The 24646-nt window shown below is 39.6% G+C and overlaps 1 protein-coding gene across 3 annotated transcripts in view; it reads left to right on the top strand.

The window, feature by feature from the left end:
* The first annotated feature begins 4880 nt into the window (after positions 1 to 4880).
* GRK5 (G protein-coupled receptor kinase 5) overlaps positions 4881 to 24646 on the top strand; it is a 244695-nt gene continuing 224929 nt past the window's right edge. For all 3 annotated transcript variants that reach the window (XM_042458695.1, XM_042458696.1, XM_042458694.1), the window contains exon 1: positions 4881 to 5139. In XM_042458695.1, the coding sequence (XP_042314629.1) occupies positions 5088 to 5139 (52 nt within the window). In that variant the 5' untranslated portion in view covers positions 4881 to 5087. The remainder of the gene's footprint in view (positions 5140 to 24646) is intronic.

Below are 24646 nucleotides of genomic sequence, written 5' to 3'. Positions count from 1 at the left end.
TCTCTACCATAGATCAAGCATTGATCAGAAAGGAAACTGCAGCCAAGAAATCGGAAGAAGATTAGGAATGGAAAGGGTAGCTATGAAAGAAACTAACAAGGCCTAAAGAGTAAAGATATGTAACTGAGCACTAAAGTAAGAATGCCTAAGAAACATGCATTTATATTAACATTTTTAAAAAATCATCAATTTTTTACTTGTCCTCCATTTATAAAAATGTGTCCTACATTTAAAAATGTCCTACATTTGTTCCCGTTTGGAGGTCTGACTTATGGCAACCTATAACAATCAGACATTCTGTTTTTCTCCTGACATGGGACTCATGGCCGTTTACAACAACGTTAAAACAAAATGCAAAAAAAACTGGTGATAGTTAAAAAAACAATTAATTAGCTGTCATATTACAACACAAAAATTGAGAACTGTTTCCATTTAGCTCTACAATCATTTAGCTCTAAAAGCTATTTTATAGTAATATATGCCCATTTAATGTGTCTAATCTTTCCTCCTCCTGCTTTGTTTCAGTTACACAAATAAATAAAATACCAGTTTGGCTTTAACACTTGTTTTACATTGCTTTAACGCACTTTTCTTTTTGACAGGCTTGTAAATCATCCTGAGCGTTCTGGGGGGCAAGAGTGGTGGACAGAGGTTACAAAATAAATAAAACTTTGAAAACATATTAAAGTGTTTGTGATAAAGCACAAGTGGACCATCAATGACAAAGGCACAGAGCCGTGGCACAGAGCCTTGGCTATGCTTTATAAAGGCACAGGTGGCCAACTGTAGCTCTCTAGATGGTCTTGGTCTATAGCTTCCATCAGCCTTAGACAATGGAGCCACTGGTGAAGGCATAATGGTGGCTGGGGTCTTAAAATATCTGTAGGGCCACAGAAGACAACCTCTGCTATAGGACTACTCCCCTCACATACTGCACATCTACCTGTTCTCTGGCTCACTAGACTAGAGGCAAAACCACATCAAGGAATAGGCTGCTGGATGTGTTCTTTTCCATCTCAAATAAGGAAGCCACTAGGTGGCACCATGGTCCAATTCAAGGTCTACCCTAGGCATTGCAGTGGTCAATGAAGTGGACTCCAGCCCAGTTGTTGCTGAAGTGATGTTATTAATCATCCCTGAGAAGAGACAAATGATCTGGATACATTCGTCTCCAATTTGTAAGCATCTGAATCACGTTTCTCATGGGATCTTGTAATCGTGCTTACATCTCAGGGAACTTACAGTAAACAAATTTAACTTTATACAAGGAAGAGCCAATCAGCTAAAGGTATGGGAATGAATAAAAGAGTACAGCTTCTCTCTGCATGGAGACCACTGAAAATTGGTTCCATGTGACCTGGCTAATAACTCCATCAGAGCTGCTTTCCATGTGACTCAGCCTCATTTGTGTGGAATCTCCTGGCCTATGCCAGCATTGTGTAACGTTTGTGTTGAGTCAGTCCAAAAGGAAAGCCATTGATTGAACAACCATTGACACAATGTGGATGCTACAGTAATAGGAGAGCATGCATTGGGTCTGGTAGGTCCAGCTACTTACTCTAAAAAGGAACATCTTTAAACCACTTCTTTTTCATAAGATCTCAGCATTGCCATTGATCAGCCTGATCAAGAAGGCAGCTTCACATGTTTTTGCAGAAGCCATATCCCTGCAGTTTCAGATGTGTACATTTCAGACAAGATGTAATCAACAGCCATGGTAGAAACATGAAAAGTTCCATTTGTGAAGCAACCCTCACTTGGGCTGTGGTTTTCAAATGGCCAATGTCTGAATATTTCAAATGTAGCTTGAACCTATGCAATGGCTGTAACTCCCATGAATTAAAAAGGAAATTGCTTGCTACTAATTATGTAACTGGCAATCTTTTCCCCAGAGTATTATTTCAAAGTCAAATAAATGGGTCTTAGAGAATTGAGCCATGGCAGTTAAAGTGGTGTCAAAGTGTATTATTTCTGCAGTGTGGATGCAGCCTTGGAGGTACCTCATTCATGGGGTTGCCATAATTTGAAGTTGACTTGACAGCAGTTGACAACTACAAATTATTTCAAATGTTCTGGGAAAAGGCGGATGATTGCATCCATTGATGACAGTCCATTGTTATAACATGGGCCATGCAACACAAGTATATGCATGCTTCATATTGTTAGTTCAGCATGAAGCAGTATTTAAATGAAGCTGTTTGTTTTTGTTTTGCTTACTCAAAAATAAGTCCCATTTTGTTTATTGGGGGTTATTCCCAAACAAGACTGTTTAAGAATGAAGCCATACACTGTAGCTGTCATCCCAGCCTCTCTCTCTCCTTATTAGAAGCAAGATCAGTAAAGTGGTTTTACATAGGGATAGGGTTAAATATCAATGAGTCTTTAGCAAAAACTGCCCTGTATGAAAGACATTGCAATACTGTTCACTAATCACAACCTTTTTTTTATTGATTCACACTGAGAACTAAAGATCATATCCTGTCCCAAGGCCAAGAAATGAAAGGTACTCTTATTTCATACTGCATGACAGAAGGGTTTCTAATAACAGGGCAGAGACCTTGTGGTGAAACCAGACACTCTGTGGGGCATGGATGCTTGCATCCTTCATTTTCTGGCTACCAGAAATTTGAAGGGTAGTTTCCAAATAGTACTAATAAATACCAATGTTTCCAAATACTTGGAAGGAAGCTCCACTAAATGGACTGGAAGATCAGGAGGTTTGATTGTCAGCTTTGCCCCAGGCAGAAATTCAACAGGTTCTGATTGTTCTAGTATGGAGATAGAGAAAAAGTAAAAACAGCACATCTGTGTTTTGTTGGATGCTGACATGCCAATGTGATGAAATACTTAACAAGTACTGTTCCTATTAAATAAACACAGTGTGAAGCTTCCATATAGCATCTTTACTATTCAGACTGGAGAAACTATTCACATTATACCTTGACATTGTTATCAGTATGCAAAGGGCACCTTTGGGATGAACCAAAAGAGAAAAGATGGTAGCACGAGCTTTCATAGACTTGAGCCTACTAGATTCATCTACGAAAAAGCTCATGCTACCAACTTTACTCTTTCAGTTTGTCTCAAAGGTGTTACGAGACCCTTTTACATATTGATTTTCCAGACCAACATAGCTATGTCGTTGAATTCTTGCCATGGTTATGAAACTCAATTTCATGTATGAGAGCATTTTCATCAGTGTCTTATTTAAATGTCAGGTGGAGCACACAACTGATCTTGCCAGTGGTCATCTAGGCTTTTAATTGTTAATTGTCATCAAGTCTGCCTGGACTCATGCTGATCCTGTGGGTAAGACATCTCTAAGCCCTCCTGTCCTCCACTGTTCTGCAAATCCAGGCCCATCAGCCCCTGACTGAATCCATCCATCTGGTGTGCGGTCTTTCTCATTTTTTGCTGCTTCTACCTTCCAGAGTATTATCGTCATTATTTTGAATGAGTCATGCCTTCTTATGATGTGGCCAAAGTACGGCAGTCTCAGTTTCATCATCTTGAATTCCATTTTGGGGGAAAGGTGGAATATAAATCTTTTAAACGACTCAATCAGTCAATCTTGGCTAAGTGTCAGTATGGAGGATGTCATCTGGAAAGGATACATGCTCACCCTTTCTGCTGCTCTATCACTGGGCTTCTTCCCCAGGGAGAAAGCCTGGTGATGGTGCAGCTGGGAAGGGTGCATGATGTGGCCAAAGGATGACAGCCTCAACTTGATCGTCTGGGCTTCCAAGGAACATTTGGGCTTGATCTGTTTGAGGCCCCAATTGTTTATTTTTTGGCCACCCACAGTAACTTCAGCCCTCTTCTCTAGCATAAAATGATTTCCAATAAATTGATTTTTCGGGCTTTCGCAGGGTGACCAGACACATCCTCCTTTTCCAGGACATGTCCTTCCTTTTTGCCTTCAGTCCAGGAGGCATTCCAAAATGTCCTCCATTTTGAGAAGGGCTAATAAGCTTACATTTCTATTTACAAGTGTCTTTAGCTTTTCTTTTGTAATCTCCTGCTTCTTTTTTCTTCGTTTGGTGGTGCCTGGCCTTGTTTAGCAGTTAGGACATCTGCTGACCCTGGCCTTTCTTCCCCAGTCACCTCTCCCATCCCTTCCATTTCTTTTTCCCAAATACCCATCCCTCTGAACTCATTTCCCCCTTTCCTCCTGCTGTTTCAAATCTCCTTGCCAAAGGGTGCAAGCCACCTTGGGTCCTTTCGGTGAGAAAGGTGGCATACCAATGAAGCAAATAAATAAAACACAAAACAGGGATGTACTAAAACAAATGACAGTATTTGCCCATAGGGAAACCATACTTGCCCATAGAGAATCATTGGAGAATACTTTCCTATAGAAGATAATAGGAGAATACTTGTCCATAGGAATCATTGAAGAATACTAACCCATAGGGAATAATAGGAGAATACCTGGCCATAGGGAATCATTGGGGAATACTTGCCCATAGACGACAATACAGAAGCTGGGTTTCTAAAACATTTGACATTAAAAAAAGGGGGAACCCATCATAAGTGATTCTCTGGTCAAGTATTCTCCCCTGCTTCTCTCTGGGCAAGCGCAGTCATTTATTTCAGCAGCTGCAAAGATGAGCCTTCCTAGGATGCAAGAGGAGGGCAATAAGAGAGACCCCCCCCCCCAAATGCCTCTTGTCTTCCCCCCAAAAACTACACACCAAGAGACTACATCTCCCGACATGCTCTGGGCTCCCAAACCAGCCAGCTGTGGAGCCTGGCGCCTGCGCAATTGCTGCTGAAGGACAGCTTGAGAGAGTACCACACCCCCGGGAAAAAGGAGGGAGGGAGGGAGCATCTGAAACCTTAAACCATCAGAGGAGAGGAGGGGAGGAGGAGGAGGAGAATGGAGTAGCCCAGAGAGAGAGGGAAAGGGAAGGCAGGCAGGCGAGGAGGGGAGCTGGAAGGGCTGGAGCATTGCAAGCCTTGCAAGGAAGCCAAGGAAGAGGAGGAGGAGGAGGAGGAGGAAGAAGGAGACCATGCACTAAGGCTGCTCGGAGGCTGCTCTTTCCACCTCCATCTCCCAGCGAAGGAAAACCAAGCAGTTGACATCCATGGAGCTGGAAAACATTGTTGCCAACACCGTCTTGCTCAAAGCCCGAGAAGGTAAGGGAACCAAAGCATCTTGGGGAGCATCCGCACTGCAGAGGTGATCCGGGTTGATCCCGCTTTCACTGCCATGGCTCAAGACGAGGGGATTCTGGGAATGGTGCCCCAACAAACGACCATTCCCAGAATCTTCTCGCCTTGAGCCATGGCAGTGAAAGCGGGATCAACCCGGATCAGCTCTGCAGTACGGATGCAGCCTTGGCTGCCTCTTCCATCCTCCCTCCATCTCTTCTTCCTGATCTGCCTTAATGTGGGTTTGTGATAGGAATATCTTTGCATCCTTAAAAACCAAAACTTGCAGGAGGCTTGGTCAGGATTGGTCTCCCCCTCCTCTCCTCTCCTCCCTCTCCTCTCTCAGCTTGGCTGGTTTTGAGCCTTTTCCCAAATAAATTAAATAAATAAAGAGGCATAAAAGGTGGGCTGCCAATGCGATCCTTGCTAGAGAGTTATAGGTCGGGGGGGGGGTTTCAGGTGGGGTGGGTAAAGGGGTGGGTGGATGATGGGCTTGCAAAATGCACATACACACACAACACAAACCCCAGTTCTCCAAGGGTTTGGGGGGAGATCTGAGAGTCAGAGGGTGAGGATGGGAATGGGTTGACTGACTGGGATAAAGGGGTGGATGGATGATGGGTTTGCAAAAGACAAAAGAAAAAACCCACAAACCCTAATTCTCTATGGGTTCTGGGGAGATCTAAGGTGAGGGTTGACTGAATGGGATAAAGGGGGTGGGTGGATGATGGGCTTGCAAAACAAAAAACAGAACCCCACAAAACCTAATTCTCTAAGGGTTTGGGGGAGATCTGAGAGTAAGAGGAGGAGGATGGTAATGGGCTGACGGAATGGGATAAAGTGGTGGGTGGATGATGGGCTTGCAAACCACCACCACCCTGATTCTCCAAGGGCTCTGGGGGAGAGCTTAGATGGTGATGGTGGGATTGGGTTGACTGAATGGCATAAAAGGGTGGGTGGAAGATGGACTTGCAAAAATAAACACACACACAGCCAACCCTAATTCTTCCAGGGCTTTGGGGAGATACTAAAGTAAGATGATGATGATGATGATGATGGGTTGACTGAATGCCATAAAGGGCTGGGTCAATGGGTTTGCAAAAGAAAACCTAATTCTCCCAGGCCTTAAAGTAAGACGATGATGGTGGTGGTCAGAATGGATTGACTGGATGCCATAAAGGGGCAGATGGATGATGGGTTTGCAAAAAAACCCTAATTTTTGGAGAGCTTTGGGGAGATCTTAAAGTAAAATGATGTGATGATGATGATGATGATGATGCCTGAGACAAGGCAAGGGGCACCTTCGCTCCCTTATTGCCCATGGGAAGGGTCTCCCCAGCCACTGCTCAAGAAAGCAGAGGCAAGCTGGGAAAGGCGGTTGGCATCGTTGCATTTGCCAAAGGAGCCCATGCCTGACTGCAACCACAACAGACCTCTTGATACTCATGGCAGCCCCAGTGAGTATCAGCAGCACCATCTCTGGCTCCGTGGCTTTTCTGTTGTGAGCACCACCACCCTCCATCATCTGGGTGGGTGAACCATACTGAAGGTTGGAATGGCTTTCTCTTCTTGAATGACAGGATGTATATTTCCCCCTCCTCTCTTTTGTGCCCCCTTTCCTGTTTTCTTTCCTTCCTTCCTTTTCTTCTTTTCTTCTTCTAACTGAATCACAGAGGAGGATATCCTCTGGGAACCCAGCTTGCAGCATCTGGAGCTTTCATTCACTGTCGATGATGAATGAAAACATGGCTATTGGAACCACCATCACAAAGTCTTGTAATTGCTGTTGATCTGATCTGATGCTCAGGGTGATGCTCACCTGTTAGGTCAGATGATGGGAAGGGGAGCATTCCTTATCTGAAGAAGGAGGTGACCACTTCCAATGGGAAGGACTAATTCAAGGCACTCACCTCCCCTTGTGCCATAAACCTGGTGCCCTACAATGAAGGGATGGCTGCTGTCCTTAACGTCAGTTTTTCCTTTCTTTACCTCTCATCCCACCAACACAGTGTGATGTTTTAAAACTCCTCACCCTGCAGCATCCATAAGAAAACCTGATTAAAAATACACTTGATGGTCCCTCATTTATTTTAAGAGTCTGGTCTGGGTTGCATAAGCAAGGGTGAGAGAGCTTCCAGGTGGCTGCATTAGACAGCCTTTTAGTCCTTTTAAAATTTTATGAGCACAAGAAGCTTCTCTCCTTTAGCTTCTTTTATCACAGCATTACTTTATTGGAGTTAACCGACCATTGGAACAACATGTTAATTTTAAAACAGTGTTGACAGGTATTCAGATCAACAGTATAAATCTAGTGAAATCAAATAGGTAGGTATAAAAATGCAATCTATTAAATATAGTAGAATTACATAGACAAGGATAATCTCCTTGAAATATTCAGGTTTTAAAATGTTGCCCCTTGTGTGTAAGACAGGACTAAAAAAACCCATGTAACTCAGGCCAGTCCTGGACTTATCAAACCATCAAGCTCCACTACCCAATTGCTGTGTTTAATGGATTTTCTTTTGTCGAATCTTTGCAATCCACCTTTGCAACTCACCTTCCATGGGCATGTCTTACAGGACTACCATCCAGTGAGCATTGTGTTTTCTCCTTAAGGATTTACCCATATCCAGTAAAAGTAAACATTATTTTATTTATTAAAATGATTGTAACCTGCCTTCTGTCAAAAGATCTCAGAATGGAGATCAACCAATAAATGCTGCCCATGATTTACAGAAAGAACCAACATAAACTGTAGTCTAAGATCAACAATAGTAAGCTGAACCAAGCTGCAGCAGGCAATGCTAAGGCTAATTTTTGTGATTAAGAAGGAAAAGGGTCTTAGGTAAAGGAGGCACATAAAGTGCATTATTTGAGAAAAGATTCAGGTACTATTTACTACAATGTCATCATTTGGTGAACATTCTTGTGCGTTGACAAGATCTTTCAGATCAGCTTTTGCACAGAAAAGCACCATGAGTATCTGTGGAGGCTGTAGCATATACTAGAGTGCCTACTGAATGCCAAAGGAGGAAATGACCACACAACATCTGTGATGAGCCACCTAGTGGCTGAACGTTATTATGGTTGCAGCTTGGGGAAAACTTTTGAACCTTTCCACAGCTTAAAAAAATTGAAATCATTATATGGTTGGTATGCTGTTCAGGTGTAAATATTATTGTTCCTCTCCCTTAAACATCTTGGTTCATCTACAACTGTAGCATAAGTGCCAGACAAAGCCTGTGCAAATACTCTGTATGGTTTTTTAATTTCCTGAGTGCTAGACAGTATATGAAGTGAGGTTTGCCCATTTTGGACTGTTTCTTGCAGACTCAAACCTCAGGGTGTTTGGTTAATAGAATCCTAAGAATGATTCACGTATGACATTCTTTCTGTATGGAATGACTCTATAACACTTGAAATTATGATTAACTAGATGCATATTCCTCACATGCATTACTGTGCGGGGGGGGGGGGTTTCCCCCTACATTTTTCTTCCTACAAGAAAAACATCTCTGAGTAGCGGTTCTTGGCACTGAGTGTTTTTGGTGATGGGTCTAGGCTGCCCCATGACTCTCCCAGCTGAGAGCTTGCACATTTTTTTGACTATCCTTTATTATTCCCACATTCCTTCATAACATTTCTGGCCCTGAAGTTCATGGCTTTAATTTTATCTTTTGGAATGAGTGCAAATGTAAATGTAGCAAAGACAGATGGTGGACCATTTTGACTGCATGGAATAGAACAGGGGTAGGCAACCTTTTTGAGCCGGGGGCTGGGTTGCTGTCCCTCAGACAACTGGAGGGCCGAAGCCAAAAAATAAATAAATATTTTTTTTTAAAAAATTAAATATATAAATAAACCAGGACAAATGTAGGACAAAATTTTCAAATGGAAGACACTTTTTAAAAAAAATATGGAGGACACACAAAAAATTTTGCTGATTTAAAAAAAAATGTTAATATAAATGCATGTTTCTGAGGCTTCTATAGACAATTGCCCCCCAAAGGCCCCGGCGGCAATCGGCAGCAGGGCCGGACTGGGGCCGGTCCCAAGGCCTCGCCGGGCTGCATCCGGCCCACAGGCTGCAGGTTGCCTACCCCTGGAATAGAACATTTAAATACTTGCCTGTGGTTAAGTTTTATTGAAGTACATCACACTGGTACATTGAGTTGGATCTGGTATCTGTCTTCTATGGACAGAAGGGCTCTGGTATGCTCAATCTCTGGGCATCCCTATACCATGATTTATCCAAAGTCAGCAGCATTTCCAGGCACAGTTGCCAGCAGTAGAGGATAGAAAAAACATGATCCATCATCCCAGTTTCTAGTTAACCGGGACAATCTTAATTACTGTACATTTTTCAGCCTTCTTTCTCCATTTCAAGGACATTTCAAGCCATACTTGTTTTCTGATAGCAAATTCCAAAATTATTCTCATGTGAATTTAGAGAAGGTTCTTGTTCTTCTTTTGTCCTCATACCTTTTTGGTAAGAAAATGTATTATGCAAGGCTATTCCGGGGTTGTTCACGCCATTGTATTTCCCAGCACTGTGTATGGGTGTGAGAGCTGGACATTGAAGAAAACTGATCATACAGTGCCTCTGTTCATGGGCCTACTCAGTTTGTTATGGTCCTCCACAGAGTTGTATAACAGGGCAGAGCAATAAATAATGTGCCTAGCAATTCAAGATATGGGTCAGGCAGAATAGGTTGATCTTTGCCATAATGTTGTACTTTCTGGTGAGAGCACTGAGTGCTAAAGCAAAAACAGTGCTTTAGTGCAGACCCTTCTTGCACACCATTTTAATATTCCAGTGCTCTTTTTAAAAATATACAGATTAGCTATATTCCTTGTTCAACTGGTCAACATCAATTCCTTTGTGGAATATGCTGGTCTGTGGAAAGACTTAAAATCCATTCATGCGGTTGTACAGTCACTATAAACCCAAATCTTATAGACGTTACACCATACTGAATTATTCACAGGTCTCCTAAACTAGTGTTGAATGTGGAGGCACAAATCAAAAGAAACGTCATAAATACAATATGCCTCCACAAACAGTGATGTCAGGTTTTCAAAACAGCAATAAGGGACAGTTGAAATTCATGGCATGCAGGGTTGACAGTCAGAAAGCAGCTATTAACAAGTTTGCTTTCTTCCTAAATACCAAATGAAACTTTTGATTTCAGTTCACTCAGTCATGTATTTCTCAGTAAAATTAATATACTGTACTGCCTACATTCATATGTTACATGATGTATACATTTCCGTCTTTATGGAGGGCCCACAGACCCCAAATACAGGATTTTGGGGCATCTAGTTTAGTCTGTATAGAAGGAAAAGCTTTCCTTTCAACCAGAGTGCTGCCTTATAATAATGGGCAATTGCCAGCCCTATAAGGGACAAGCTTTTAAATTATCTAATAAGGGACATCTCTTACAATAAGGGGCACCTGTTGTTATTATTATTATTTATTTATTTATATAGCGCTGTAGATTTGCACAGCGCTGTACATAAAAACAACAAATATAAAAGAGTAAACCTGCCTATGGCATGCAGTCTAAGAAATGATAGGATGATACAAATAAAACACATAGCAATACAGGAAATGGTTCAATAAAACAGGCAACAAAAGAACATCAGGTAACTCTATCCACAAAAGAATTCAGGTAATTGTTTTGGTCAGTACACTTTAACTGATTTGTGTGCAGGAAGTCCTAGGTTTAATCTTTGACATCTCTGTGTAACAGCAGGGTAAACAGCTGCCTTAAAATTCTGGAGAGTGGATACTGCTATCAGCTACAGTATTGAACTATGACGACTGGTAGTATGACACTTGGTGTAAGGCCACTTCTTATGTTCCTATCATGGGCTTGGGCAGGGGCAGTACATTCATAATTAATTTTGCAGGAAAATTAGTCTATTGAGCATTTAAAAGGTTTCCTAACTTATTTTTCAGTAGAAGCTACATGAATTATTACTATTTCAGGGGAAAATGCCTATGTTAGCTTTTTCTCCGGCCTGGTGATATACACTCCCTTTTATTGCGTAAATGAGTTTTAATAGTAATTTAGCATGTCCACAATGGTATTCAGTGAAAAAAATTCAAGTTATCTTAACAAGCTCAGCGCAAAAGGATAAGAAGTATGTATAAAACAAACCAAGTGATGTCATGACTTCTGGAGAGCCAGAGTTCTAAAAGAGACTTGCCCAGACACTTAAGATAACAGCATGGCGTAGAGGCCTTGATGTTTCAGAAACGAGAGAGATATGCTAAAAGCAATATCACCATAGCAGCAGCAGAGTAGACTAGAAGAGTAATGCAACACAAGCAAATATATGTTATCTTTTCCAGATTTGCTTCTGCTTACTTTTAAGAACTATTTTTTTTAACATGGTCCCTTGATTTATTCAATACATTTTATTTATCTACTTTTTAAAAAAAATTAATGGTATAACTGCAAAAACTTTTCCTATGATTTGTTAAAACTTGTTATATTACTTGTTGCTTTTCCATGAGGGGATCTTAAGGAAGCAAGAAAGGACCCAATTTTTGGGAAGACAACAACTTCCCAACATGTCCCAAGAAAGCATGTTTAAGTCCCAAAGGTAATAAAGAGATGTAGTATACAAATGTTAGTTGTTATATTGGGGGGTGGGGGGGGGGCACATACTACCAACCCTTGCTTTTCCTTCTGGGAAAGTGCTATAATTATTTCTTCTTTGCCCCTAATTTGTTGAAGGTGGCATCAGTATTTGTAACCTACTAGCTACATGCTTTGCTTCTGCGTCCCAGATCAAGTGCATACTACTTAATAAAGAGTAATCCCAATAACTAGAGGAAGAATACTTTGCCTATTAGCCCATTAAAGTAAACAGGCTTACTTAATTTATCGCAAGTCCAAATCACTACAGTTGCTCACCTCAGACAAAATTGTGGGATCCCTCTGATCTGGATGTGATTTCCCCCCCTAAAATATATTCTGTATTAATAATGTAGTATTCTGTCTAAATGAACAAGAAAATTCATAATACCTGTATAAATACTTGGTTCAAATGTAGGGTGCTTTCAGATGGGGCACATATGTTGGGAGGGTGCAGTAATTGTTGTTGTAGTTTTTCTCCTGCCCTGCTTTTAGTATCCAAACAATGTTTCTGTTCTCCCAAAATATTTTATGACAATTCCCAGCACCGGCTGAAACATTTTATTCCCACCCTCAAGTGGGTTAATTCTTAGACATACCAGGACCAGAAAAAAGTCTCCTTTTCTCCTCCTCTCTCTCTCCTTTCTTTCTTTTATTAAAAATACAGAGTTTTAGTACATCACTGAAATGACACTTTTGCATTATAATGCTGCAACTCTAAGAATTATTTTAAAAAATTGAGAGAGGACCAAATTTCCCATTCAGGCCATAAGATCATTTCAGCAAATGACGCCCTACTGTAGATCCAATAAATCTACCATAAATATCTCTGCAAAGGAATGAAACATGTGGGTGTAGGGATGTCAACAACTGGCAAAACTCAATAACCTATATTGTGAGAACTCACACTTTTTGAAACCAATCTGGAAGACCAGATAGCTATGTAGCGGACTCTTGTTATATGCTGGGGTTTGGTTCCAAGATCCCCGCTGGATAACAAAATCCATGTATGCTTAAGTCCCATTAAATATAATGGCATAGCAAAATGGTGTTCCTTATAAAAAAATGGAAAATCAAGGTTAGACATTTGAAATTTATACTTTTTTTTAACATTTTCAAACCGTGTATGCTTGAATCCGCGTATAAAAAATCAGTGTATAAGAAGGGCCAACTGTAATAGAGTAAAAACCTCCAGTTCCAGTGCTGCATTTCCAAGTCATAAATGCCACTGAATTTTTTTAAAATGGTAATAAATGAGTGTTAACATATATACTCGACTATAAGCCGACCTTATGTATAAGTCGAGGGCACGTTTTGGGCCAAAATTATGGATTTAGCTATGGCCAATGGATAAGTCAAGGGTAAAATTTAAGGGCATATAGCAAAGGAGCTAAAGGCTGAAACAAAGCAAAACAATGTCAAAGAACATACAAAATTCCAGCAAATATAATTCTCGGTGCTTATTCTTAAGACTGGATGGTTGAGAGCAGAGGGGTTTGGTGCTTCATGTATTATAACCTTTCTTTTCACCAGGAGATGGTTTCTTCTTTTAATTAAGAGTTAAGATACAGTACTTACATTGACCTGTGGATAAGTCGATTCAAGTTTTTTGGGTCAATTTTTTGGCCTAAATTTCTAGACTTATACATGAATATGTACAGTATTTATTTTGAAGGAAATAAAATCCATATGTCTGTTTATTTCAGTTGATTTTTACATGGTCCCCCCGCTCCCCCGGTTTGCTGAGAGATCTTGGTGTAATTCTAAAGTACTAACAAAAGGACTCCTGGAAATCCTCCTACAAGTGCTTTTTAGTTAAGTGTTATGAACAGCTTATATGACTGGCTCTGGGAAGTTTACATAGCCGGTGTGTTTAGCCATAACCATTTACTATGTTTGCTAGTGGCTTAGGTTTATAAAAGGGATTGAAGGAGCCTTTACCATCAGTTGAGGAAGAACTTGAATCAAATTGCCATGACAGTGTTTGATATATATAAGACTTGTAAGACATTAATTTTGTACATAGTGATAATGTGATAAAATTTTGTCAGGAGGGCAGCTCCTGAGATATAGATCACAACATAGTTTTTGTTGTGTTTTTTTCAAGCAGTTGTCCATGAAAGGGAAGGGCCACAGCTCAGCCACAAAATAACTGGGTTACCTAAGCAGCAATACCTCCATTCCAAATTATGCTTTCTCTCACATAAAGTACACCTTTTTTTGTATGTGGAATTAACATTTATTAGTCTCAACAGAATCCACATCTTTGACTATTTTTGCAATCTTAATTTTGTTAAGCTAACTGGATTTCTTGTAAAGGTAAAATACATAGGGGTCACTTGGCTTTGCCCTGAGATAATTTAGTTCTTAAATTCACACTTGGTAACACCTTTAAGTCTACAATGTAGACTCTAGAAGGCCTGTTAGCACAGTGCAAGGCAGGACCTTGCCATGTATAAGGTCACATATTCAATCCTATCATCTCTAGTTAGTATTTCAGCTAGTAATAGCAAGGAAAAATTGGCATGAAACTTTGATGGTCTGTTGACTGACAAAGAATCTTAAGTTTGCTGGACCATTGATCACTCTGTGTGACAGTTTACTTTTTAATAAGCAATTTTAAACTTGCAAGTTATAAAAAATAATTGTTGTCATTGGGATAATGGTATTAGTGTGTTACAACAGAAACATAAAAGAGTTTTAGCATTTTAAAGACTTAACACATTAACTGTGGTATCATGCAGTAGAGTGGATCTTGTGCCGTAATAGATGTTGAAGTCTTTGAGGTGCCACAAGAGTGTTTGCTGTAGTAAAGTAATCTACATACACCCATCTTTCCATTTTTCTTCTCCCTAATGGATGACAATTTAATTTGGGACTCATCTTGAATAAGTCTTTTCTTCTGTATCTTAAACTTTTGGGTGCACATGCACACATGCAAAATCACATCCAAAATATCTGACCACTTTATTAACTACTATTACCCATTGCCTGGTGAATGGTATCCTCATCCGACCCTGGGATGAACTGTGCCAGGACCGAATGTACTGCTTTGTGTATTTCTACCATGAAATTCAGTGTAGTTGTAAAGATAACTTTGTAAGCTTATACTGTATGGTGAAATATGAAGGCTGCAGTCCTAAAAATTCAGGCATATATAGACATGATTTTCCTGCTACAACCATGCAAGCAGCAGAAGAGGCAAAGATATCTTAAATTAAAAAGCAGCTTGCCCCTAAAGCCACTTAGCCACAGAATCTTTAGGTATTTACACCTGCATGCCCCGTTTTCCCCCATTCATGTAGCAGTGCAGTCTTAGTGTCTGGCAGCCAAGTAAAATCCCTTTAAACATGGAAGGATTTTACTCCAACAGATAAATCACTTTTGGGCATACTTATTTCCTTATACATGGATTTGTACTTCTCTTGAAGACTGGATAGCAATTCTATAAATTCCAAAGAAGATAAATATTTTTGCTTTATCATAACCAGTATGTTTTTTTAAAAATTCCACACAAATTTATTTCTATGAAAATAGAACTGAGTGACCAATCTCTTGTCAGTCAGCAGGAACAGCCAGAGTCCCTGGTTTTAACTAAATTTGCACAAGTGAGAGCTCAATAAATGAGTATATAAATGAATATATATGTGTATATATATTTATAATATGAGAAATGAAAGTATTAATATTTGGGGCATGTAAAAAAATCAGAGCATCCCATCCCTTTGGGGAGATAATCAGGATATTAAATAAATATATAAGTTAGTAAAATCACTCTATCGACCCCCCCACCCCCACACATTCTTCTGTAGGCATATGGCATGAGTTTGATAACTAGTGAAAGGGCTGAATTTATGCTGGAGGCAGAGGAAATGGAAGCAGGGAGCATCACTATTCAGATTATTTCATGTTGTCAAAAAGATGGTTCAGAGTTGACCTCCTTTATTGACAGGAATAGTAAAACCTGACCATTTTACTTTTTTCCATATTCAGTTTTTAAATCTCATTTTAAAAATGTGTATATTTGGGTAAATTCATTGAAGAAGAACTGAAATGAAGCTCTCCCTCAGTTGCACTTTCTATATTCATTAGGTCTAGTCATTCCCAGTATGGAGGAGATCAAATTGTAATTGCCTGCCCCTCATGCAACAATAAACTTTGTTGACCCCAAGACGTCAAAGGGTTAAGCACTCAAAACCTAGTTCTGATTGGACAAATCTGTCAATTTTTGTGTCTCTCACATTTGAATTTTAAAATAGAAAGTTTCTTTCACCCCTAACATGCAGGAACTGGGGGATTGTGGGAAATTCTAAGAAGAAAGGGAAAGGAAAGGAAAATTTTCCACCTGTTTCTAGTGACTGACTCAATAGGAAACATGACCCATCCATACTCTGCCAATGGAATGACTGGATGGAATTTTCGAAGAAACCTGCAGCTCTTCAAAATAATTATCTACTTCTTTATTGTCTTATCATGGGCCACTGGCATGTTTATAAGAATCTCTGGTGTGAGCTTGTTACGAAATACAATACAATCAGTTGGTACTCTGGCTTACTAGAAACTTGGCTGCATCCCAGATATTGTCATTTCATCTAGTTGTGAATTATGTTTGTTTGGGATTTGGTCTTAGATATCCTTTTGGCACCAAGTCTTACCAAATTGGAGTTCAGATCAAAAACTGGGTCATTTTTCATTTGCGATGCCAGTTGCTGCAGACTTCTAATGCTGGAACAATGCATAATCTATGTGTTTTGTGGGTTTAACACTTCATTCTAAGAAGGCAAAAAGGGAATGCGAGCTGATTGGAAATGTGTGCCATCTTAATAGATGTGGTGGCAACCCTTGTTGAATTTTGCTTTATCTGTTTTGCTCACAAAGAGAAAACAAGCAATTAGCCAACAAGCCTCACAGCTGCAGAGCACCCCCCCCATGTGTAAGGGTTGAGTAGTGAACTGTATACACAACTGGAACTAATTAAACTCTTCTCATTACAGAACATAGTAAGAATGAAAGCAGTTTGAGCCAACAAATATTCAAGTCTTAAGGAATTTCTGTAGCTTAAGTTTTTTTTTTCTGAAGGATACCAAAGCCACAGTGTTATGAATAAGGTTATGTATATACGATCTGTTGGCCTGACTCTTCCAAACATGGAAGAAAAGAGCATAGATTGTTGAAATAATTTCTTAGGAATTCCACAGTGGGCTTCACCCAGTCTTGTGAAGACGTTATCCAAGTGTCAGTCCAAGTTATATTTTGGATCCTATGGCCTAGTTCTGCTGCTTTACATGTCCAACTAATCTGTACTCAGACAAAGACTGCAGTGTGCAACTGAGCACTAGGTATGTAATTAACACTAAATCAGACTCTTTTTAGAAGTCTGAACTCAAATTGTTAACTGAGGGGCTAAACAGACAAGCAAAAAGAGGTGCTTTCAGGCTGACATGAGGGTGTGGCGTTTAGATGACACATGTCTTGAAGCCAGCAGGAAAGTGCCCTCTAGGCGCCTTATGCAAAGAAAAGCAGTTTCAAAAAGAAGCAGCTTTTTCCTGCTTCCCTGGCTTGAAGCCATATCATGTGGTCATGACATGAATACTTCAGCTGCCTTGGGAGCTAGGCGGTGCAGTTGGTGGGGTTTCAATGTGGCTTTAGAAAAGGCAGCTTCAAGCCACTTTTTCCTGCCCATCTGTTTTGCCCCTGAGTCTGATTTAAGGTAGTAAACAACTCCCTTGTTGCAATAGCTATATAGGCTGTTTCATCCATAATTCAGAGTGCTGTTGTGATCCATAAAGCCTTATGGCTTGGCTGTAGGCTGTCTGAACAGCCATATCTTCCCATATGAGTCTACCGGAGCTCTAAGAATTTTAGAGGAGGCGCTACTCTTGGTCCCACCATTTTCATAGACATGTTTGGTGGGAATGCAAGAGAAGGCCTTCTCCAAGGCTGCTCCTGGACTCTGGAACTCCTATTGTGGGGAGGCAATGGTAGGTCCTCCTTTGTTGTCTTTTTGGCAGCAAGTGAAGTTTTATTATTCTAGCAAGCTTTTGGGAATTGGTTGTTTTACAAAAAGGCCTTTTATGGTACTATACTGCTTTTATGCTTTTCTCTACAGTAATATTTTAAGTGGTTTTAATTTTGTTGTTTATTGCTCTTTTAATCTCAGCTTTTTGTATGTGTTCCATTGCATGTGTTTCTATTGTGATTCTCTCTATTTTGTAAGCTGCTTTGAGTCCCACTTTGGAAAAAGGTGGGGTTTTAAGAAAATGATGAATGGATGGGCAGAATGTTGGGATCTCACATTGTTTGTCCATCAAGCCCAGTGGGGTTTTTTTCCCCTTTGATTGACAGTGAATCTGATTCCAAAGGCCTGTCCTATCATGATCTCCCTGATACTCTGCATGCAAGATACTGCATGGTTTTAAAACTCGTGAGGAACTTACTTAAATACAGTAGACTTCTGTTGCAGAAATTTCCTCTGTATTGGGTGGGGAATTGCACGGCCAGGCATAGGGACCGGAGTGAGCCCCACTCAACTAAAGGCCACAACAGAAAATCTGCTATGAAAACTCATGCTGATGCTGTACAAGTAGTAAAACAAAGTGGTGGAATCTTCAGGAGAAGAAACTGATTGAACTACAAGTCCCAGATGCCACTTTTGACTGTTCCCTCTTTCATTGTTAGAAAATTCACATTAAACCGCTGAAATGGGGTGGGGTGAAATAAAATGCTTGAAGTCAAAACCTCTTCTGAGAGAGTGTGACTTCCCTAAGGTCACCCAGTGGGTTTCCATGGTGAAGCAGGGATTGAAACTCAGGTCTCCAGAATTGTAGTCCACTGGCTCTGTTTATGTACGCTCTATGGAAATTACATTTCTAAGTTTGAAACAATGTCTATTCAAATGTAAATACTTTTCTGCACAAATAAAGATTTAACATACCATAGACTCTTGATATCTCTTCATTTTGTTGCCAGGACAGAAGAAATGTTTATTTTGTATTTGCTCTCTGTGTATGTGTACATCTGCACAGACATAGATTGATTAGTGTATGTATACAGACGATTCCCAATATGCACTGTATGAATGTGAAGTGATACTAGTGCTTGAATGAAGCAATCATGGAATGTGGTTTTTCAGCTGATGCATTTTATAACTGATGTCAAAAATGATGCGAGCTATATCATTTTTAGAAAATGCGAAGATACACTTTTGCCATTGTTTTGTCTCATTTTGTGATAGGTCAAATGTGTAGGGCCTTCAGCATTTGTGATATCTGATGTTCTTTGATTTTTGACTTGGCAGAACAGCACTGTACTTATAATCTTCAAGGCTTTGGGTAAGGATGGTTGAGAAGACTGTCCTTGCTAGGGGAGTTCTGCCCACCATGATTTAACACCACCAGATTCCAGAGGGGGAACTAGACTGAAGGTTAGGAGATAATGAATTCACTAAAGGCAAGTTCCTTCTTCCCCATTCCTAACTGTGTGTTGGATATTGCCTAATTTTTAGGAAAAGAGTTCCAAAACTACTTTGCCAGCTGTACTAATTCATTCAGCAGAAGAGGCAGAGTGGGGGCAGTAGCACCAGCACCAGCAGAGGTCAAATAATGTGAACAATTAGAATTAGAATATAATAGATTTCTGTTCCAGACTCATGCAACACAGGGACAGGATGGAGAGGCACTTCAGTCCTGTTTAGCTGACATCCCAATTGATGATAAGCACATGATCTTCAGAACCCCCCTGCTTTTAGTAGAACTTTGAAAGTAAGCCTGCTTAAAAAAAAGTTACATTTTTGGACTCTAGCTTCCACAGTCTTTACTATTTATGTATTTCAGAAGATGTAGTGTGTATTCATATTATTTATATCCTGCCTTTCTCCTGCCATGGGACTCAAGGCAGTTTGTGACAAGGCTAAAACAAAATCAAGCTTGGGGATTAAAAACAAGTTAAACACAGTTAAACTTGTTATATTCAAACACCATTCATTTAAATAGTGTAAAATAATTTGAAAAACAAATTTAGAAAATTTAGATTGTTATGCAACTATGCCATTATGAAACCATTAAAACACAGTACATTGAATTAAAACAGTCATTGTCATTATCATCTCCACCTGCAGGTGGTAAAACTGAGTACCAGGAAAGCAATAACAAAAAAAGATCATTTAGTATACTCTGACTGATGATTGCTGAAGGGACTCTACCACATAGAAGTCTTGGTGATCCAGTTTTGCCTGATTTTGGGGGGGAGTGGCTCAGTCCTCAGCCTGGCATCAGGAGGGTTGAATCCACCTCTGTTCTGTGGTGCATGACCACCTGTCTGCTGCCAGTTCTCTGGGGGACCATACTATGCTGGAATTCTTGCTAAGAAGGTGGTCAGGACAGGTAAACCTTCGTTTGAATCAGCAATTCATTCTTAAGGTAGAGTGCATATATGATAATCACTTTATGCTTGAGGCATAGCTGGTTTGTGTTAAGATATCCTTAGTATGCAGTCTTGCTTTGTAAATTTACAACACTTCTCTGGAGCCCTTGGATTCTACTTGCTGTTTTAAAAATAGACCATGTACGTCATCTGCTATAGTTGACTTGCTCTAGATTTACAGAGTAGTAAGATCACCTGAAGATACTCTTCTGGGTTTTGAAGCTAAGGGGAAAAAAGATGCCTGCTAGTAGAAGACAAGACACATCCTATTTTAGTCTTCTCCAACTTTTTCCTTTTGAATTGTATCTGGCTACAACTCACATCATTCCCTGCCAGGATTGCACTAATTTGAGAGAAGCTGTGTGCTATAAAGCATGTTTTATTAGGGTGGTCTGCAGGCTGGAATAAGCAACAACTCTTACTCCATAAGCTGTACAGAGAAAAGAGCACAGGAGCAAAAGAGAAAAAGCAGTTATCAGAAGTTCAGTCTGGCACAAATCATTTTCTGCGTGTTCAAGATGCAGAGCAACAAATTTCCAGGCTTAGAGACAGGGTTGCCAACTCTTTCCCCAGCAGGTCTTTCTATACCTAGCATAGATAGAAAGCCACCCCAATTGCATTTTGTAGAGAGGCGGGATATAAATAATATTATTATTATTATTATTATTATTATTATTATTATTATTATTATTATTAGGCTGCACTGGGTCACAGGGTCTGCAGACAGGTTACTGTACATGATGTTTCTGACCTATTCATCTTCCCTGATACCTGAAGTAAAAGAAGAATCCCAGCACTGTTGCATTTATCAAAGAAGCAGCCATGTTAATCTCCTGTAGCATAAAAAGGAGAACAAGAAAGCGAAAGGGGAAAAAAAGAAAGAAACATGACAGCATTTAAAACTAACTGGTTTTTATTTTTGTATGAGCTTTAATAGGTATAATGCAAGTTCTTTTAGAATACAGTTTATGCCACTCAGTACTTCATCTGAAGAAGTGGGTTTATAGCCACAAAAGCTCATCCAGAGGAAAAAACAGTCTTAAAGGTGCTGCCACATTTCTTTTTCCCCTCCTCCTTCCTTCCTCCTTTTAAAGCAGTGTTGTATGTTTTCAGATTTGCTTCAGTTGACGTTGGACCCCAAAACAATAATAAGTATTTCTGATCTGATCAAAAATTAGAGCTTGCACACAGCCCCTGTGATCACATAATGTATAAGCATGAAGTTGGCATATCAGAAGAGTTTACATTTATGGTTCTGCTAACAATTGAAACAAGATTCCTATGGTATTGTATTACAAGGTCAAGTAGGTTTAATTGAGCTTAGCTGAATTTGTTGAGAGCTTGACACCTTGGTCAACAGAAACCTGGAAAGGCCTATATGTTGCTAGGTGCCTGGTTGTTGTAGAACTCGTGAAGGAAAGAAATCTGCATTCTGTTTTCTGGATACAGTACCAAGACATGGAGAGTTTTCTATTTCTACTGAGAGTGCATTGGGCACAAAATAATCACAGTTTGGATAAAGAATCAACAGCACAGTTTGGATCAATAGTACAGACCTGTTGATTTAAAACAGTGGTTTCTCAGCTTTGGTCCTCCAGATGTTTTGGACTCTAGGTCTCCAGAATTCCTGAGTGTTAGCCAAGCTGACTAGGGCTTCTGGGAGATGAAGTCCAAAAACCTAGGGAACAAAAGTTTGGGAACCACTGATTTAAAAGGATAAGGTTAAAAGCAAGAAAGCCCCTGTGCAGGAGTTTTTTACCGATGAAAAGTAACATGAAGCAAACAGCTCCCACATAGAAATATTATGGCCTATTCAGGTAGAGGTACCTGATGGATAGGGCGTGAGCCTGGATTACTGACTGATGTTTAAAGACAGCTTTAACTATAAATCTGTAGATTAACTGGATCACACTCTTGTGATTGCAAGCATTGCACTACTTATACATTTAAGAAGAAAGCCACTTTCAGAATCACAGTGACAGGCAGGGCCTACTATACTAAGCAAAATATCACCTGAAATTTTATTTATGTGATTGAATGCAGACTTATTATTATTATTATTATTATTATTATTGGCGGGGTACAAAAAGCGGGTTCTTTTTGCAGCGCCATAATGATGCCAGAGTGCGCCAATGGTGCACTCACGACATCATTATGGGGGCGTGACATGCGGACGCTAAGCATTCGCTGTGTAAAAATGGCGGCGCCCATGTGTACAGGGAGCTGCCATTTTGACACCCTCGTCACATGCTAGGGGTGAAGCACATATGGGCGGTGCACCCTTGGCCAACCCCTAGTACGTGACGAGGGCACACTATAGGCCCGTCTGGATCGGGCCATTATCATCATCATATTTATTTATATCCCACCCTTCTCCCAGGGCTGGGACTCAGGGCTGCTTAAAACATTAATAAACACCATATAGTTAAAAACTTACAAAAATAGTATATTAAAATAGAATTAAATTACTACAATAATTAAAACAAATTCCATGCTACAATCAAGTACTTTAAAAAGATTAAAATGCCATCTTCCAAATGTGGGGAAAACAGTCACAGATCTTCACAGGCAGGAATTGCAAAACTACAGTCCTGATCTGGAAGCTTGAGCAACCAATGACGAGACCCTTTAACTCAGAATAACACTATCTTTCTGTCTGTTTTTGGAATTGTGGTACAATTTCTTTTAAATTCTTTGGAGAATTTCTGCATCCACAGACTAAAGACCTCAGTGTTGCATACTCTCAACAGAGAGGATAATACATAACACCACCATATAGTACAGTCGGCCCTTCTTATACACGGATTTTTTATACACGAATTCAAGCATACACAGTTTGAAAATGTTCCAAAAAAGTATACATTTACCTTGATTTTCCATTTTTTATAAGGAACACCATTTTGCTATGTCATTATATTTAATGGGACTTGAGCATACACGGGTTTTGTTATACACGGGAGATCTTGGAACCAAACCCCAGCGTATAACAAGGGTCCACTGTATTCTGGAATGGATGCATCTCACTTTTGTTTTCAACAAACAAAAAGGCACAAGCCAAAATTACCTGCTAATTTGTTAAATTCTGTCTGTGAATCATTCATATATGTTTTAGTGATTAACTGCATTCTTCTGGGATCCAGAAAAAGACTTATCAGAATTATTGCTTGTTTTTAAATCATCCATATATCTATATGTTTGTGTATATCTCTTTATGTGGGTGGGTGGATAGATAGATAGATAGATAGATAGACAGACAGATATAAATTTCATTCCATATGCCTGTGTATTAAGGTGTCACATGATGGTGGGGAGATTTACTGCATTTGTCATGAAAGTTTATGTGTGTTGTGGAGTCTGAATCATGAATGCAGATGCATATGGAGTTTACCCCCTTCATAAGAGGATTATTGATGGCTAGTACTGTACCAGTTTGCAGAGTGATTTTAGAATAATACTGACAGCTGACTAGAGGGAGAAATGGCATGGTCTATTCTTCTGCGTTTTTGAGAGATCAGCCTATAGCAATTAACAGGACAAAAATTCCATCAGGAAGAGTTAACCATTATCGCTTGCTAATGTTGTGAATGGTACAGCTTTAACATTAAGGGAAAATTTCACATAACTTTATTTATGTAAGAATATTAATATGGCACCCATCATGAACAACATATGCAGTCAATGTACAGTGGTAAAATTACAATACAAATATATACATTTATTTAAAACAAAGTACAACTATAAAAAGTGATCAGCAGGCCATAAATTAAAATTTGAAAATTGAAACAGTTTTCATATTTGTAAATGCTAAGGCAATTTTAAAAAGTTTCAGCAAGCAGAGCCTGGGTATAACCAGTTACAAGTGATATTGTTTCTTGTAACTGGTTTCCTTGGGGGCAAGGAGATGGAATTGTAATGATGCCACATTCCAGAAGTAACACAATAATAGTAACATTTATTGGCATAATGAATAATAGTTTCCAGTTACTTTTAAATCTTACTTTTAAATAATGTTTTAGAAGCATCTGGGCAGGAATGTTTCATATTTTGTGCCATCCTCTTGTTGATTCTGAGATTCTTCCCCCTCCCTTTTGAAAGAAAGAGTAATACTGTATGCAGTTTAACAAATTATGCATCTAGTTTTTCAGTGTTGCCATAAATAATGGTGGCGGCTTACTTTCCAAATAGTGAAATGACTAATGGGAATGAATTGGGTTTTAAAAGAAACTTTTCAAGATCTGTTAACATGTGCTTAAGCTTCACCAGTTAGTACATTTACTTCTGGAGAGATCACTACAGAAAGGGGCCTCTTCCTGGTTATTGGCAAATGGACATCTGCAATACATAATACACAACCAAGAGGTCATATGATGATAATCATAACAGTCAGGCAGATCTGAATATTCTTTCAGAGCTCAAAATCTGTC

Source organism: Sceloporus undulatus, chromosome 3 (genome assembly GCF_019175285.1).
Source record: "Sceloporus undulatus isolate JIND9_A2432 ecotype Alabama chromosome 3, SceUnd_v1.1, whole genome shotgun sequence".
NCBI lineage: Eukaryota > Metazoa > Chordata > Lepidosauria > Squamata > Phrynosomatidae > Sceloporus > Sceloporus undulatus.
Note: the sequence above shows the minus strand (reverse complement) of the source record. Positions and strands in the feature narration are given on the sequence as shown.